The 14,254-nt window shown below is 39.2% G+C and overlaps 2 protein-coding genes and 1 non-coding gene across 3 annotated transcripts in view; 1 reads left to right on the top strand and 2 right to left on the bottom strand.

Moving 5' to 3' along the window:
• The window catches only part of LOC115013500 (nucleolysin TIA-1-like), a 7,050-nt gene extending 648 nt beyond the window's left edge, over positions 1 to 6,402 (bottom strand). Inside the window, exons 1-10 of the mRNA XM_029439845.1 lie at positions 6,134 to 6,402; positions 5,271 to 5,367; positions 4,929 to 5,027; positions 3,390 to 3,444; positions 3,031 to 3,118; positions 2,777 to 2,852; positions 2,506 to 2,614; positions 2,318 to 2,413; positions 1,675 to 1,759; positions 1,029 to 1,167 (exon numbers count right to left, since the gene is read on the bottom strand). Of these exons, the coding sequence (XP_029295705.1) occupies positions 1,029 to 1,167; positions 1,675 to 1,759; positions 2,318 to 2,413; positions 2,506 to 2,614; positions 2,777 to 2,852; positions 3,031 to 3,118; positions 3,390 to 3,444; positions 4,929 to 5,027; positions 5,271 to 5,367; positions 6,134 to 6,162 (873 nt within the window). The 5' untranslated portion in view covers positions 6,163 to 6,402. The remainder of the gene's footprint in view (positions 1 to 1,028; positions 1,168 to 1,674; positions 1,760 to 2,317; positions 2,414 to 2,505; positions 2,615 to 2,776; positions 2,853 to 3,030; positions 3,119 to 3,389; positions 3,445 to 4,928; positions 5,028 to 5,270; positions 5,368 to 6,133) is intronic.
• A 330-nt stretch (positions 6,403 to 6,732) lies between these two features.
• Positions 6,733 to 6,803, bottom strand: trnag-ccc (transfer RNA glycine (anticodon CCC)). Its single transcript has one exon. It is a non-coding gene; the product is annotated as a tRNA-Gly (tRNA).
• Positions 6,804 to 7,685: 882 nt separating this feature from the next.
• LOC115014067 (RING finger and CHY zinc finger domain-containing protein 1-like) lies at positions 7,686 to 13,512 on the top strand. Its single transcript, XM_029440714.1, has 9 exons — positions 7,686 to 7,828; positions 8,587 to 8,706; positions 9,744 to 9,859; positions 10,545 to 10,623; positions 10,704 to 10,748; positions 10,848 to 10,906; positions 11,197 to 11,226; positions 11,595 to 11,715; positions 12,108 to 13,512. The coding sequence occupies exons 1-9, from the start codon at positions 7,778 to 7,780 to the stop codon at positions 12,342 to 12,344; spliced, it is 858 nt and encodes a 285-aa protein (XP_029296574.1). The 5' UTR covers positions 7,686 to 7,777; the 3' UTR covers positions 12,345 to 13,512.
• The last annotated feature ends 742 nt before the right edge of the window (positions 13,513 to 14,254 follow it).

The raw sequence follows: 14,254 nt of genomic DNA, 5'->3' as shown, positions 1-14,254 counted from the left end.
AATATGTTTATTATATTTATAGTGTATAATATGCATTTATATATTTATAGTGTATAATATGTGTTTATATATTATAGTGTATAATAGTTTTTATATATTTATAGTGTATAATATGTTTTTATATATTTATAGTGTATAATATGTTTTATATATTTATAGTGTATAATATGTTTATATATATTTATAGTGTATAATATGTTTTTATATATTTATAGTGTATAATATGTTCTTATATATTTATAGTGTATAATATGTTTTTATATATTTATAGTGTATAATATGTTTATATATATTTATAGTGTATAATATGCGTTTATATATTTATAGTGTATAATATGTTGTCTTTAGTGAGTATAACAGTTGCTGATGGAGGATGTGTTCTCTCTAACGTTGGTATACAAACAGCGCTGCAGTGTGTATAATATGTTTATATATTATAGTGTATAATATGTTTATATATATTTATAGTGTATAATGTGTTTATATATTTATAGTGTATAATATGTTATAGAAGAGCTCCAACATGATTAAATATTACTTCAAGAATTACATAATTAATGAGAATAATTATCCAGAAAATGTTAATAATGCGCCCGCTGTCGCTGAAGCACTTCATCGATTGCAGAAGCAAGACACTGAACACACACACACTGTACAGGGACACACTGTACCGACACACTGTACAGGACACACTCTACGTGTGGTTTCCCGGCAGTAGGGTCGTTCAGTACGGCACAGATACGGAAACTAGGCATGAATTCCAATGTTATTTTATACTATTTTAATTCTGCTATTGTTATAATGGTGCTTCAGACTCATGTACTTCAACACTGTGAGTATTGTTCTGTAAATGTTCTTATTCTCATCTTGTACTAATTGTTATGTTTTTTGCTGTGAAGCACTTTGTATGAAAGGTGCTTTACAATAAAGTTATTATTACTACATGTACTGTACAGTGTGTGTTCAGTGTGCACAGTATAATATATGTACAGTGTATACAGTATATGTACAGTGTATCATGTCCTTACCTGGGGCATGGGCATCTGCTGCATGGGGTTCATCATGTCGGGGGTCTCTTTACCCCAGTAGCATTTGACTATATGACCCTCTATGGAGGTGCCGTTCACTGACACAATGGCATGAGCTGCTGACTCATGAGAGTTAAACCTGCACAGAAACAGAGCGACACGCTGATATTCAGAGATATTCACTCAGCAATCATCGCTGCTGGAGATCTGGAGAGGATGGATATTAATACAAAGACCAGAATAATTCATTCTACAAGAGTCCAACCGGCCGTTTAATACATATAAATACTTTACATAAAACCTGCGTGTGGATAAATCCATGCTGCTTCTTCTTCAGGCTGAAACTAACGATTACGATATACATCATAGATTAATCTGACGAGTTCACACACACACACACACACACACACACAAATAATTACAATTAATCGATTGTCAAAATGGTGATTTCCTTTTCTGTGAATCGACTAAACGTTGCAGCTCTAGTGCTTGTAAACATGTAAAAGTGATTCTCAATAATTGTCCTGTGAACGTCCCAAGCGATTATGTGATTATGTGAATAGAATAAACAGCAGCAGGACGACTGCGTCGCACGGTGACGCTGCTTGAAAGAAAAGAAGAAGGTCAACATGAAACGTCCACGTACCTCACAAATGAATAACCTTTGTCTGGGAAAACTCTGATTTCCATGATTTGTCCAAAGGGAGAGAACGTCTGTCTCATGAGTTGTTCTGAAGGACAAACAGAAGGAACATCAGAGATGTGTGTGTGATGTGTCGCGTTGCTTACAGTCAGTCGGTGGTGTTAAAGTCACCAGCAGGTTCAGTACGAACCCTCAATCAGAAGAAACTTAGCAGACATGTTTAATCATCACTTTATCTGTCACCAAACTATGGTCTGTGTAGCCAGCTGATAGTTTGTCTCTTTCATGTTGACAGTTGTTTGGTTAGTGTCTAAGATGCGGCTGCAGATTGTTGTCGTCAGCTCCTTTCTCTCAAAGCCGAAACCAGAAGTCTCAAACTAGAGATCCAGTTTAAAGTCTGGAGCGGCTCCAGAGACGATGAGTTCATGTGGACCCACAGAATGTTGGTTTCTCCTTAATTATACCCAAACACGCTTTATTCTAACGCAACACTCAGTTGTGAAACAGAAAACGGATCCATACACTCCAAGGCTTGTGAAGTAGTTCTGTCTTTGAGTTAACAGCTTATTGGCTGTATTCATTACATCTCTTTGAAGTCTTGGCTGGATTTACCTGATAATCCATCAGTATTATTATCATTCATTACCTGTCAGTCCTGTGCTGACTCCGCCACAGTACACGGTGCAGTTACTGGGGCTGGACTGATTCACTACTTCATCGAAGGATAGGTGCTTGGAGTTATCTGCCGGGGACACGGAGACATTTCTACTGTGAATACATGAATCCAACATCCTGTGTAAACAAGCAAAACATGTGCATTTAATGCCAACGCACTTTCATAGGTAGTCTTTGGGGCGGGGGGCTTTCTTGTGGCCCAGTTAGTTCGAATCTGTCTGCCTCCTAACCACTGACCCCCCATCTGCTGAATGGCGTTCTCCGCGTCCTGAAAGAAAGAATCAGGTTATTGAGTCTAATGAAGCTGAACCTTTAGATTCACAGAAATATTCAAAGACATCCAAAAGTTTTAGTAAAAGAAAGAAATGGTTCTTCTGGCGCGTGTTTGATGATGATCCTGCACTGAAGTGAATAATCTGACCGTACGAACCCATTTGTTGAAGAAAGACACGAAGCCATAGCCTTTAGATTTCCCTGTAGCCATATCCTTCACAACACGAGCATCTCTGTGGAGCAGCAGCAGCACGTTAACAACACGCAGCACAACACAAAGCGTCACGCTAACGAAAGTGTAAGACATTTTAATTATGCAGGTCATTAAAATCACGTAAATACTAAAGATTTCTACGGTTTTCATTTTCTTCCGTTGGTCTTTGATTTAAATCATCTTCGTCAGAAACTTACGATATCCTGCCAAATGGACCGAAGGCAGCTTTGACGTCTTCTGTGGTTATTTCTGGGCTGAGGTCTCCGACGAAGACATGAAAGTGATCTATAAGGAGGGGAAACGGTTCCGTATGTTAGAACACTTGGTCTATTCCAAGCTCTTTCCAGGAGTGGGACATCCCGCCTTGAAGTGCTGATTTGTATCAGACTTGTTAATCGAGGAAGGACAAAAGAAAAGTCATCTGGGTCAGAACAAGACAAGAAATATGCACTGAAAACATTTTCCTTATCTTTCCTGCTCATTGACACTACCTGCAGACTCAGATTTATTATGTCATGAAGGGTTATGTTCCCTGCTGATGAGCACTCGTACTTACTACTTGTGTCTTTTTTCTGGCTGGTTGGCGTCGTGGCCCAGTTGACTTTGACCTCCTGCGGAGAGGGGCAGAGAGAGAACAGGCCAGGTGGGGTATGTTTACATCACTCACAGTAAAACCTGGCTGCCTACACTCGAAGACTATATCATTTAAACTTAAAGGTGGAGTCTGCCATTTTTATTTCCTCACGTTGTGTGTAATACAAATACACGTGTTGCTCATACACGGCCCTGGCTCTGTAAAAGGGAAGCCGATAACAGATACCGAATGTTACGTTTAATATTTTTTACATTTGGCATAGAGGTGTGTGTGTGCAGAGAAAATGTTGTTTTTGAGGACACGGCGGTGGCGGTGTGTGTGTGTGTGTGTGTGAGAAAGAAAGAGAAGGTGGACTATTGCACGCAATGTTTCTGTAAGACTGAGTCCATACAGCGTTTCTCTGGCAGAGAAGCGCTGTATACCAGATATACTAGGAGCACACGGAGCGGCCGCAGGAAAGAGTTAGCACTCTGAGAAAAACAAAGCGCTATAACCCAAGTTATTATGAGTGACACCAACACTACCCCAGCAGGGGAAGCCATGGATGTATTAAGAGAAAAGGATTCGCCCGAGTGTTCAGTTCAAATATCAACAATCTCTCCCCAGAATCGCAGACTCCACCTTTAAAGACTATAATTTAATGTGAGTTGGTGCCTTCTCACTAACTTCTGTCCTTTATATGTCCTGTGACATGGTGCAAGAAAACCTCGTATCAAATCTTAAGATCTCGATTAACAGAAAATAAACTGCAACAGTTTTATAACTGGATACGAAGAGGGCATCAATGGCATGTTGAAACATTAGAAAGAGGCATAAGCCAATAACAACAAATGCAGATATCTGTGAAAGTTACACAACTCTGCGTTGGTTGCCAATTACACGTAGCTCACCTACAGTGGTTTCTCAGGTCATTTAATATTCCGGTTTATGTCCTAGCACTGAATCCAGAATCTTATTAAGCACCACTTTAATATACTTTTAAAAAGACCGTGTGGTGTTTTAAATGTTGCAGATTAAAATGTTAATGTTTGCTCTATTGATCGAGAAAACGCAACGACATCCAGCTCCTCTCACGCTTCATGTTTTGACATTTTACATGGTCTTGAAGACTTTATTGACAGTAGAGCACTGGCTGAATTATATTTCTGTCATATTTCTTTCAACCCAAACCTCACTTTGCTTAAAACACTCGAGCCACACAAGGACACACCTCTGAACCGGCATTGTATATTTCCATATCATCCGTTTTTAGGAGGTCATGATGTTACAAATTATATCCACAGAGAGAGAATGTTCTGCTCTGAAATGGTCAAGATATGATCTGGACCCTGGTTCCAGCAGATTCCCCCATTTAGTTGGAAAACCCTATCTAATTAATGGAATATAAAGGCTAGAAGTAAACTACTTTTAGTTTTTGTTTTTTTTAGAAGGCACACAACCTAAATTCCCGCCAGCCGAAGTCCACCCGTCCCCACTCACCCTGTAGACACGATAGCTTACCTTACCCATTATTTTCCTTCCATTCATGGCTGCCAATGAGGCAGCAGCATGTCTGTGGTCATAGAACTCCACAAAGCAGTATGGGTCATTTCCAGCCGTCTGTCAACGGGAAAGCAAAACTGATATTAAGTCTACAGCAAGGGTGACAATTGAATCACTGCAGATGACAAGAGCCACCTACTGTAGTGTGGAGTGTCAGGCCTGATATAATACAGAGGGAGAGGAATATCAACAGCAAGCACATCAGTGGACTGAGACTTTCAGAAGCAGCAGCACCGCATTACCAGGCCACTGTTATATGCCTTTTCCTATAGTGAAACAATATATATAGATAACACTCACATCAACTATCATTTTACAGCTCTTGCAGGGTCCTATCTGTGTGAAGACCTGGAGAATGAGGGGCTCGGTGACATCCCTGGACAGATTCCCAACATACCTGCAAACAAGGAAAGAGATGGGGGATTGAGTCTTTGTCAAACAGGAAGTGGCATGCAAACAAAGGCTAGTTAACCGGGCTAGCCACAACCCACAACAATTCCTTATATTTACATAAAATCAACACTGATAGTGAACTAAATATTAACGGGGATGGTCTCATTTGTAGACAGACAACTCGAGTATGCTGAGGTTCACTGGAGCTGTCCCGGGCCGTCTCTCCGAGCGTTGACGTGGCTTGTCTGCCAGCTAGCTAAAGATAACGCTAGCCGGTTGAAAAGGGCCTCATGCTAAATGGCTTGGCAACTAACGGCTAACAAATGACTCCCCTTCCTTGAGAGCATAGCTAACGTCTGTCTTAAGCTAATATAACACGACTATTTAAATTAATAAAGATATCATTCAATGAAAACGTGTGCATTTTGGAAGAAGTGACTGGCTAGCTGCGTTTCCATCTTCGGCTAACGATAACTAGCATTAGCTAGCCGTTCAGTTTCATTTTCAGGCGAGTTACGGTTTAGTCTATTTATACGACTAAATAAAACAGAACTTAACGTTCAAATCAAAAATGCAATACGTATTTTTGTATTTACAACCGTTGCTATTGTAGTCATGAAACGATTACGCGAAATAAATGTCAATTTATAACTAAATTACAGGGATTTACAGTTTTTAATTGAAACAACAACGTGGAAACATTTCGGACGCGCCGTAGTTACACACAGCCTTCCCATTCCAGGACATAGACGGGGCCCGCTGTTACTCACAAGGTTCTGGGTTGATCGTCCTCCATCATCAAGGTTTAGTGGTCGCGTCCTGAGAGCTCTTTAATCCAATGACATACAAATGGTTTGTGCTGAACTTGAGCAACCGCGAACGAAAAGGCTATATCTACTATTTAATGATAAATCGGCGGCCGACTCTGCTCTCACACACACCGCAGACAGCCTCAGTCTGATGCAAACAATAGGAAGTTGAAGATGGCGGAGGAGCGGCGTCAGCAGCGTCAACCTGCGCGCTGAAATGAAGCCAAAATCAAGCGCTCTTTCTCCCACACACAAAGATCAGCCTTCACGTCTTCATGTTATATTGCTGCAAACACAGCGATGAAGCGTAGCTTTGATGAGCAGAATAATGTTTTTTCATTAGCCTTTTCATGTTAATAGGTTATTTGACGATGGTGCAAAAAACGTTACAGAAATTACAACTGGAAACATCTGGGAAATGTAACCAAGCAAGATACACTACAAGGCAACATGCAACGCAGTTTAATCAGAATTTCAGCGTTATTTATTACAGTTTATCAATCAATGGTGCGATATTTTAATATTTTAATGTTCACTGATAGTTACCGAAGCAAAATACGTGCGCCGCCCGGGAATCGAACCCGGGTCGCAAGAATGGGAATCTTGCATGATACCACTACACCAGCGGCGCCGTTGTATAGATAGTAGGGGGCAATGTTTATTAGAGCAATAGCAATCTGTAGCCAGCACAGAAGCAAGTAACACACAATGGAAAACATCTACAACTGCTTTGTTTTGTCCAGAATTTACTGATATTCTGTAATATTGCCTTGCTTGTCAATGCAATTTATTTCCAATAAAAGTAATATAATTTGCTAACGGCTTTAGCAGCCGGAATGATTTATATATGTATTTATATTTATTTATGAAAAAGATGTCATATTCAAGAGAAAACTGTTCAAAACACAACAAGAACAACCGAGCGAGCGACAAAAATAAATAAATAAACAAAGGATATATTAGGACAAAATAAATAACAAATAAATAAATACACTGTCGATCAGAAAGAAAGCTTCTTCTTTTTTTGTTATAGTATCATCTCTTTTAGATATGCAGCATATATAGGAATATTTTTTGAGAAATGCCATTTGTATATGAAATCCTTTGCCAAAATAGTTAAATGATTTCCCCCAAACGTTCCCAATATTTAGGTCATTATAAGTTGTATTGCCAAAAGTAATGTCAAAGAATCAGGAAGCTTGGAGTGGAGTATTGGATATATACAGATATACTGTAGCCTACATATATTTTCACATTAAATTGTCATATTTTCTTTTTTTTAATATATATTTTGTTTCTTCTACACATATTTATATTTTTATTTTGTAATAGTTTTTTTTCTCAATATTTGCTCTTATTTTTTCCATTTTAATTTCTCTATGCAATCATTTCTTCACACTCCAAAACCGTATTTGGCAGCAATGCACCTTAACGCTGGCGGCCGCCCGCCATGAAACCGACAAATAAAAAAGAAGAAGAAGAAATCTAACAGATTGTCTCACGCGCGAGGGCAGTACCGCTGCGTCTACGCCGTCAAAAAGAAGACGAAGAAGAAGTGAGCCAGTTCGTCAGCGCACCGAAATACAGCAACATTTCGGAGGAAACATGGCTTCCTCAGTCGGTTGTGAGCATTATGTGCGCAGCTGCTTATTAAAAGTGAGTTAACTTTTATAAATGTATTGTATATTTGCCCTGAATGCGTAATGGAGGCATGTTTGGTGTTTAATACTGCTATAACGAACAGTGCTACAGTATAGCTCTGTTAGCAACCACTGAGCTAACCTAGCTAACGTTAACGATAAAGAGTTGCCGGTTAAACAGAAACTGACACGTTACGACATGTTGGTTATACGTTTCTTATATGTTAGCTGCTTAATATAAAGGATTTAGAGAGAAGTTTGGAGTTTAGTGAGTATGTTATAACTTAGCTTAACACTATGCCAGTCATTAGTGTTTGTGTCTTGTTACATTTATGCATAGAAAAAGTAACTTATTTATTAGTTATTTTTACTTTACTATAAACTCCCAGTTTTGTAGCAGCAAGATACTATTTCTTTTTTAGGCTAATTTAGGTGTAACCTGTGATATGAGTGACATACCCATCATTCACATGTAATGTGATGGAGTATACAGTATTTTAATCCTCTGTACAGTATTTCATTTTACATTCTGTTTTTATCTTATTCTATTGTATATGTATATATTTTATTCTTCTTCCTGCATTTGACCTGCACTATTATTTCTCTTGCACTATTTTAATTCTTTATTTAGTTTTTATGTCTGAAGTATACTGTATGTTGCAATGTTGGATGAGCCTGAGATTTTCATTGGCAACAACTACGCTGTAGCTTTTGTGCATATGAGAATAAAGCCTTTGACTCTTTATAATGTAATCACGTTTCTATGAACTGCAGGCACCTTGCTGTGGAAAACTGTACGTGTGTCGGCTGTGCCATGATGCAGAGGAGAACCACCAGATGGATCGATTTAAAGTCCAAGAGGTGCAGTGCTCCGAGTGTCAGACAGTGCAGCAGGTAACTGAGAAAAACAAGTGTTCTTAAGTACTGACCATGTAAGCTACAATATAAAGATCACAATGCAAAAAGTTATTAACATTTTATCTGCATCATTGAAAAGACCATAGGGCCTTATACAAGAATATTAAAGTGGTGCTAAATGAGATTTCTAACTGGAAAATCTAATACATTTACGCACATGAGTGCTGACAAATTTGTGCAAAAATAATTGGGCATTGTGTTTTCTTTAATTCTAAAGTTGTATAAGTGAAATAATAAAAAAAGAATACACTAATAATTTCACTAATATAATATTATTTTTTTAATACATCAATAATATATATATTATTTATTTATTAATAAAATGGTAAAAAATTTATATATATTATTTATTTATTAATAAAATGGTAAATGGATGCTTTTATACAGCGCTTAATGATCACTCAAAGCACTTTACAACACATGTCGGCATTCACACAGAGTCAGAGGCCACCATACAAGGTGCAAATCAGCTCGTCAGTAGTGATAAACATTCACACACACTCACACAATTGCCAGGGAGCAATTTAAGGTTCAGTATCTTGCCCATGCGTCATGCTGACTGGGGATTGAACCACTGACCTTCATTATTTTTTTAATAAACGCTACACTAACACTTTTAAATGAGTACTAGCATCCCATGCATCTTTTTTATTGTGTTATTTTATATCCACTGCTGACCGACTTAATATGAAGCTTGTTTGGCGTTCACTTCCTGCAGAAGTACCTCCACTTCAGAACTTTACTTTACATTTGGAGTCCGGTGCTTCACCCTCTTTAGACTTGACTTAATTATTTTTTTGTCAACTTCTTGTTAGCACACGGCCCTTCATTGTTAGGACATTTCCCAAGAACAAATTTAATAAAATACTTCAGAAAACATCGGTGAATGAGGCACAACAATCTTAGATGTCACTTGTCTCCCTTTGGTATTTATATTGCATCTGTGTTTGCAGTGGTTAACTTGCATCAAGAAAAAGAGAACGGTACAAATAAAAGGTATCACTCTCTTTTAGGCGCAGCAGAATTGCCAGCAGTGTAATGTGCACTTTGGAGAGTATTACTGTGACATCTGCCACTTGTTCGACAAGGATAAGAAGCAGTACCACTGTCTGCCCTGCGGAATATGCAGGTGAGCAAAAGTACAGTTTTTATAACATAATACTTGTCACACAGCTTTTTACAAATCTGTTCAGTCTTCCCAGCATCCTTTCACATGCAACCATTTCCATCACTTGCTGCGTGCACATCTTCAGTGTCGGGTTTGAGGATCTTTCCAACGTCTCAGAATGAACCTCAGTTTATTAAGCCTGTTGTTTAAAACTCTAAATGCACATTTACTTCAACTGTGGTTACACAGATTTGTCCCAAAGGAGACATAACCTTTGTGATCTGGTTCATATTCTAACCGTTTACACATATATTCCAGAAACCACGGGACATTCACTGAATGCATGTATGTCCCGCTTTCTGTTTTACTTTTCCAACACAAGCTGATTGTATTGAGACTTGCAGGGGTGTAGTAATATCTATGAAGTAATCGATATCAAATACGTTTGCCTCTGGCTTCTCTGATAAATCCTCTTTCGTAAGTAAAAGACTCGAACAAGGATATAAATATTTGGGGAATTAAAGTGCAAATGTCTCAACACAACACAAAATGTGTCATTAATAATCCAAACACACTCTCAAAGTAAAACAATCAATGTTATGGTGTTTGTTTTATCGTCCTGATATTAGATTAGATTAGAATGAATACTTCATGTTTGATATTCCTTGTCGCACCTCATTCATTCAGACTGTTTTGACCCCGACAGGATTGGGCCCAGGGAGAAGTATTTCCATTGTAAGAAGTGCAACCTGTGTTTAGCTCAGGATCTGCAGGGAAACCACAAGGTGACTATAATGCTGCTCCTGATACCTGCACACTTCATGTGCTCCTCACTGCCGTCATCTAATCATCTTTTATGTTTCAGTGTGTTGAAAATGTTTCCAGGCAGAACTGCCCCGTGTGTATGGAGGTAATACAACTTATAATGCATCAGGGGGCAGTGTGGCAATATGCAAGTCATTACTTTCTCTACAACTCCCATGTTTTTAATTTGTTTTTGTCTGTACAGGATATTCACACGTCCAGAATTGGAGCTCACGTTCTTCCTTGCGGCCATCTTTTACACAAGTATGACTTATTGTTCTCTAAATACTCGTCGCTCACTGTTGTGGGCTTGAATTGTTGCCTTCCCAATTTATATTACTCTGCAGGAATGTAGTATTGACAGGTTTCTATAAAGATTGATTACTCTATATATTATTTTATTGTGAATAGTATCTGTAAAACTAGAATAGACATGATGTGATTACTTATATTTCAAAGCCCTACAGTATCGTTATTATCTTTCAGTAATGATAGTTCCAGATGTTATTTGACATAAAGCTAATAATTCGCTTGTTTTTTCACATTCTCTGCAGAACCTGCTTTGACGACATGGTCAGAACAGGGTACGTCTAATAAATCCTTCTTCCTGTAAAATACGCTGTTGTTCCAGGTTAATGTGTTATTAATGATGGACGTAAACGTTTCAGGCATTGCTGGAACAATTGGGTCTGTGTGTGTTTGCACGCAGGGAAAGTAAAAGCTGAGTGACGAATGAAAAGAGAGATAATTACACAAAGTAATGCGTCCTCTTATTTAAATCTGTTTCATCGTGTGTGTGTGTGTGTGTGTGTGTGTGTGTGTGTGTGTGTGTGTGTGTGTGTGTGTGTGTGTGTGTGTGTGTGTGTGTGTGTGTGTGTGTGTGTGTGTGTGTGTGTGTGTGTGTGTGTGTGTGTGTGTAACTGTAACTGTAACTTCTCCTCACTTGTTTCAGAGCGTATCGCTGCCCCCTGTGTATGCACTCAGCCTGGAGCATGGAGGACCACTGGGACCAGATAGACAAAGAGATTTCCCTGTCACCGATGCCCACTGAATACCAGGGCGCTACTGTCAAAGTAAGACCTCAAAAATACATGAAATGTATGTGCAATGTTTTCGTTGCGTTAAAAGAGTGAAAACATTTTCAATTATTACGTCCATCTTTTTTTCAATAAATGTTGACTTTTGGACTTTAAACTGGAGTTATTGGAAATGTTTGGATCACACGAGTCTGAAGCAGCCACCACTGCATTTCTACTAATATTATAAAACTAATAATATTAGTGTAGAATAATCTTTATCTGTGCAGAAATACAGAGTTTAAACAATGAATCCTCGCGCTCCGTTCACTTGTTCTGGTCATTCAATCTAATCTGTACAATTAAATAAAGATGGGCCTCGAGGACTGTTGTGAGTAATCATCCGATCTTCATATGTAATCCATTACTTTTGTTTTTCCTCACGACAGATTATATGTAACGACTGTCAGACACACTGCACGGCGCCTTTCCACGTGCTAGGGATGAAGTGCAGCGGCTGTGGCTCCTACAACACGGCGCAGGACGGGGGACTCATGCAGCAGCAGCAGGGGGAGCAGCAGCAGCAGGAAGAGCAGCAGCAGCAGCAGCAGGAGGAGCAGCAGGAGGAGCGGCGGCAGGAGGAGGAGGAACGGCGGCGGCAGCAGCAAGAGGAGGAGCAGCAGTAGGACGGCGGAGGCAGAAACAGACACAGCCCCACACTGGCTGACATTTGTACTTTAGTCATGTGGCTGCTGCACTTACTTGTAGACTGAGCCAATACTCCTAGATTGTACAAAAAATACATATTTTTTCTCAACCTGCTTATCCTCTTCAGTTCTGGAACATATCCCAGCATGCACTTGGTGAGATGAAGGGTACCAGGTTATCACGGGACTAACACACATTCACACCTGCAGGCGATGTAAAGCATCATCATGTGGCACCATGACAGAACAATGAGCAGGTTAGCTGGTGGTGGAGGTTGTGCAGTATCCGACCGTTTAGGATTGTTTTCTGTTAAAGGGATAGTTCAAATGTTTTGAAGTGTGGTTGTGTGAGGTACTTATCCAGAGTCTGTGTGTTGCCTACAGTAAACAGACAGGAGTACAGGCAGGAGGCTAATGTGCTGCTGTGGACCGGGGCGTTTGTTAGCCACTTAAAAACAATCGATATCAGTTAAAGTGTGCGCTATATTTATAGTATGTTCACCTCTGCACCTTGCTGTCAGACGGCCTTTCTGACATGGAGCTGGAGCCGGCATCTTTGCACTCTTTAAAGACTCCACAGTCATTCCCCCGGCAGGAGACGGGTTGCTGGTCTACCGCTGCCTCGATCACTTAGTTTGTGTTATTGTGTGACTTTGATGAATCTGGACAAACCAAAGTCACACAATAACACTCAGAACCAGTTTTCTAAATGTTTCAGACACAAAAAGAAATTAAAACTAGGCAGAAGTCAACGAGAGTAACAAAATAAAATTCAAATTCTCCCAGAAATGATTGACAGGTTTCATATTATTTGCATATAGTTGTTCAGATATTGATAAGTTCTGTTTGTATAAACTCAAGTATGAGACACTAGTACACTTGAGTTATGATCTTTTATCACTTTCATTGATAAATCTATCTGTAATCTAAAGTAGTGGTTGGGCCTTTTAACCTGGTGGCAGTGGGAACATGTTCTGATTCAATAGACATAATTACAACTGCAACACATGCACTTAACTATGAAGTACTTCCTGCTCATATTTTACAGTCCTGTCGTTTCTGGTGCGGCTGCTGGGACACACGGTGCTTGAATCTCCGTTACTTAATGACCGTAATACAAACTCCCAATAAAAAACATTTTATTAAACTGTTGTCTTCTGAACCGATCATTGAATTAGAGATCAGAGCTTTTAATCACATGTTCAGCTGCCCACATGAATACATCTGAGGTGTTAGTACAGCAGTCATAACAACCCTGATGTTATAACAGCTGTAGTCGGGACATTACCTTCATAACCGGGTCAAACTCATGTTAGTTCAGGAGCCACATGCAGCACAATGTGATCTCAGGTGGGCCGGACCAGTACCACCACAGCATGATAACCTGTACACAACAACAACTCCACATGTTCCCTTTGTTTTAGTGCAAAACAAGTTCATTCTGAAGATGTTCAAGTTTGATCTTTTTACTAAACATGAACCTGAAACTTCTAAAGAAAGAAAGTTGCAATTTCAACAATATAATCAGTTTATCATTTCCACATGTTACAACTCACTGATCAGTGTGTCTACAAAGAACATCGTGTCTCAGGATTTTACTTTATGATCAGAACAACTCATCTTTACACTTTGCAAAGTCGTCCTGTATGTTTGACACTCCTGCTTCAAGCTTCTGCGAAATGTAGTTCAACTACTAGTTTAATTACAGGTACGTTTCTATATTTATACAGCACATGTCAGACACACAATTACATACACAAGACAGTTCATAAGAGAAACTAAACTAAACATTGGAACTACAGTACGTGTAACAAGTTCACCCCGCCCCAACCCTGGATATTACAATAACAAAGCATGAAGACAGCACTATGATTAATAGATTCATGTCA

This window comes from Cottoperca gobio, chromosome 9 (assembly GCF_900634415.1).
Source record: "Cottoperca gobio chromosome 9, fCotGob3.1, whole genome shotgun sequence".
In the NCBI taxonomy this organism is placed as follows: Eukaryota; Metazoa; Chordata; class Actinopteri; order Perciformes; family Bovichtidae; genus Cottoperca; species Cottoperca gobio.
The sequence above is the reverse complement of the archived record's forward strand: the minus strand, read 5'-3'. Positions and strand labels throughout refer to the sequence as shown.

Bases quoted from the DNA above. Each gene is read 5' to 3' on its own strand.
- LOC115014067 (XM_029440714.1), top strand. From the start codon at position 7,778: ATGGCTTCCTCAGTCGGTTGTGAGCATTATGTGCGCAGCTGCTTATTA. The intron at 9,860-10,544 runs GTGAGCAAAAGT...TGACCCCGACAG, and splicing joins CTGCCCTGCGGAATATGCAG to GATTGGGCCCAGGGAGAAGT. The intron at 10,749-10,847 runs GTAATACAACTT...TTGTCTGTACAG, and splicing joins ACTGCCCCGTGTGTATGGAG to GATATTCACACGTCCAGAAT.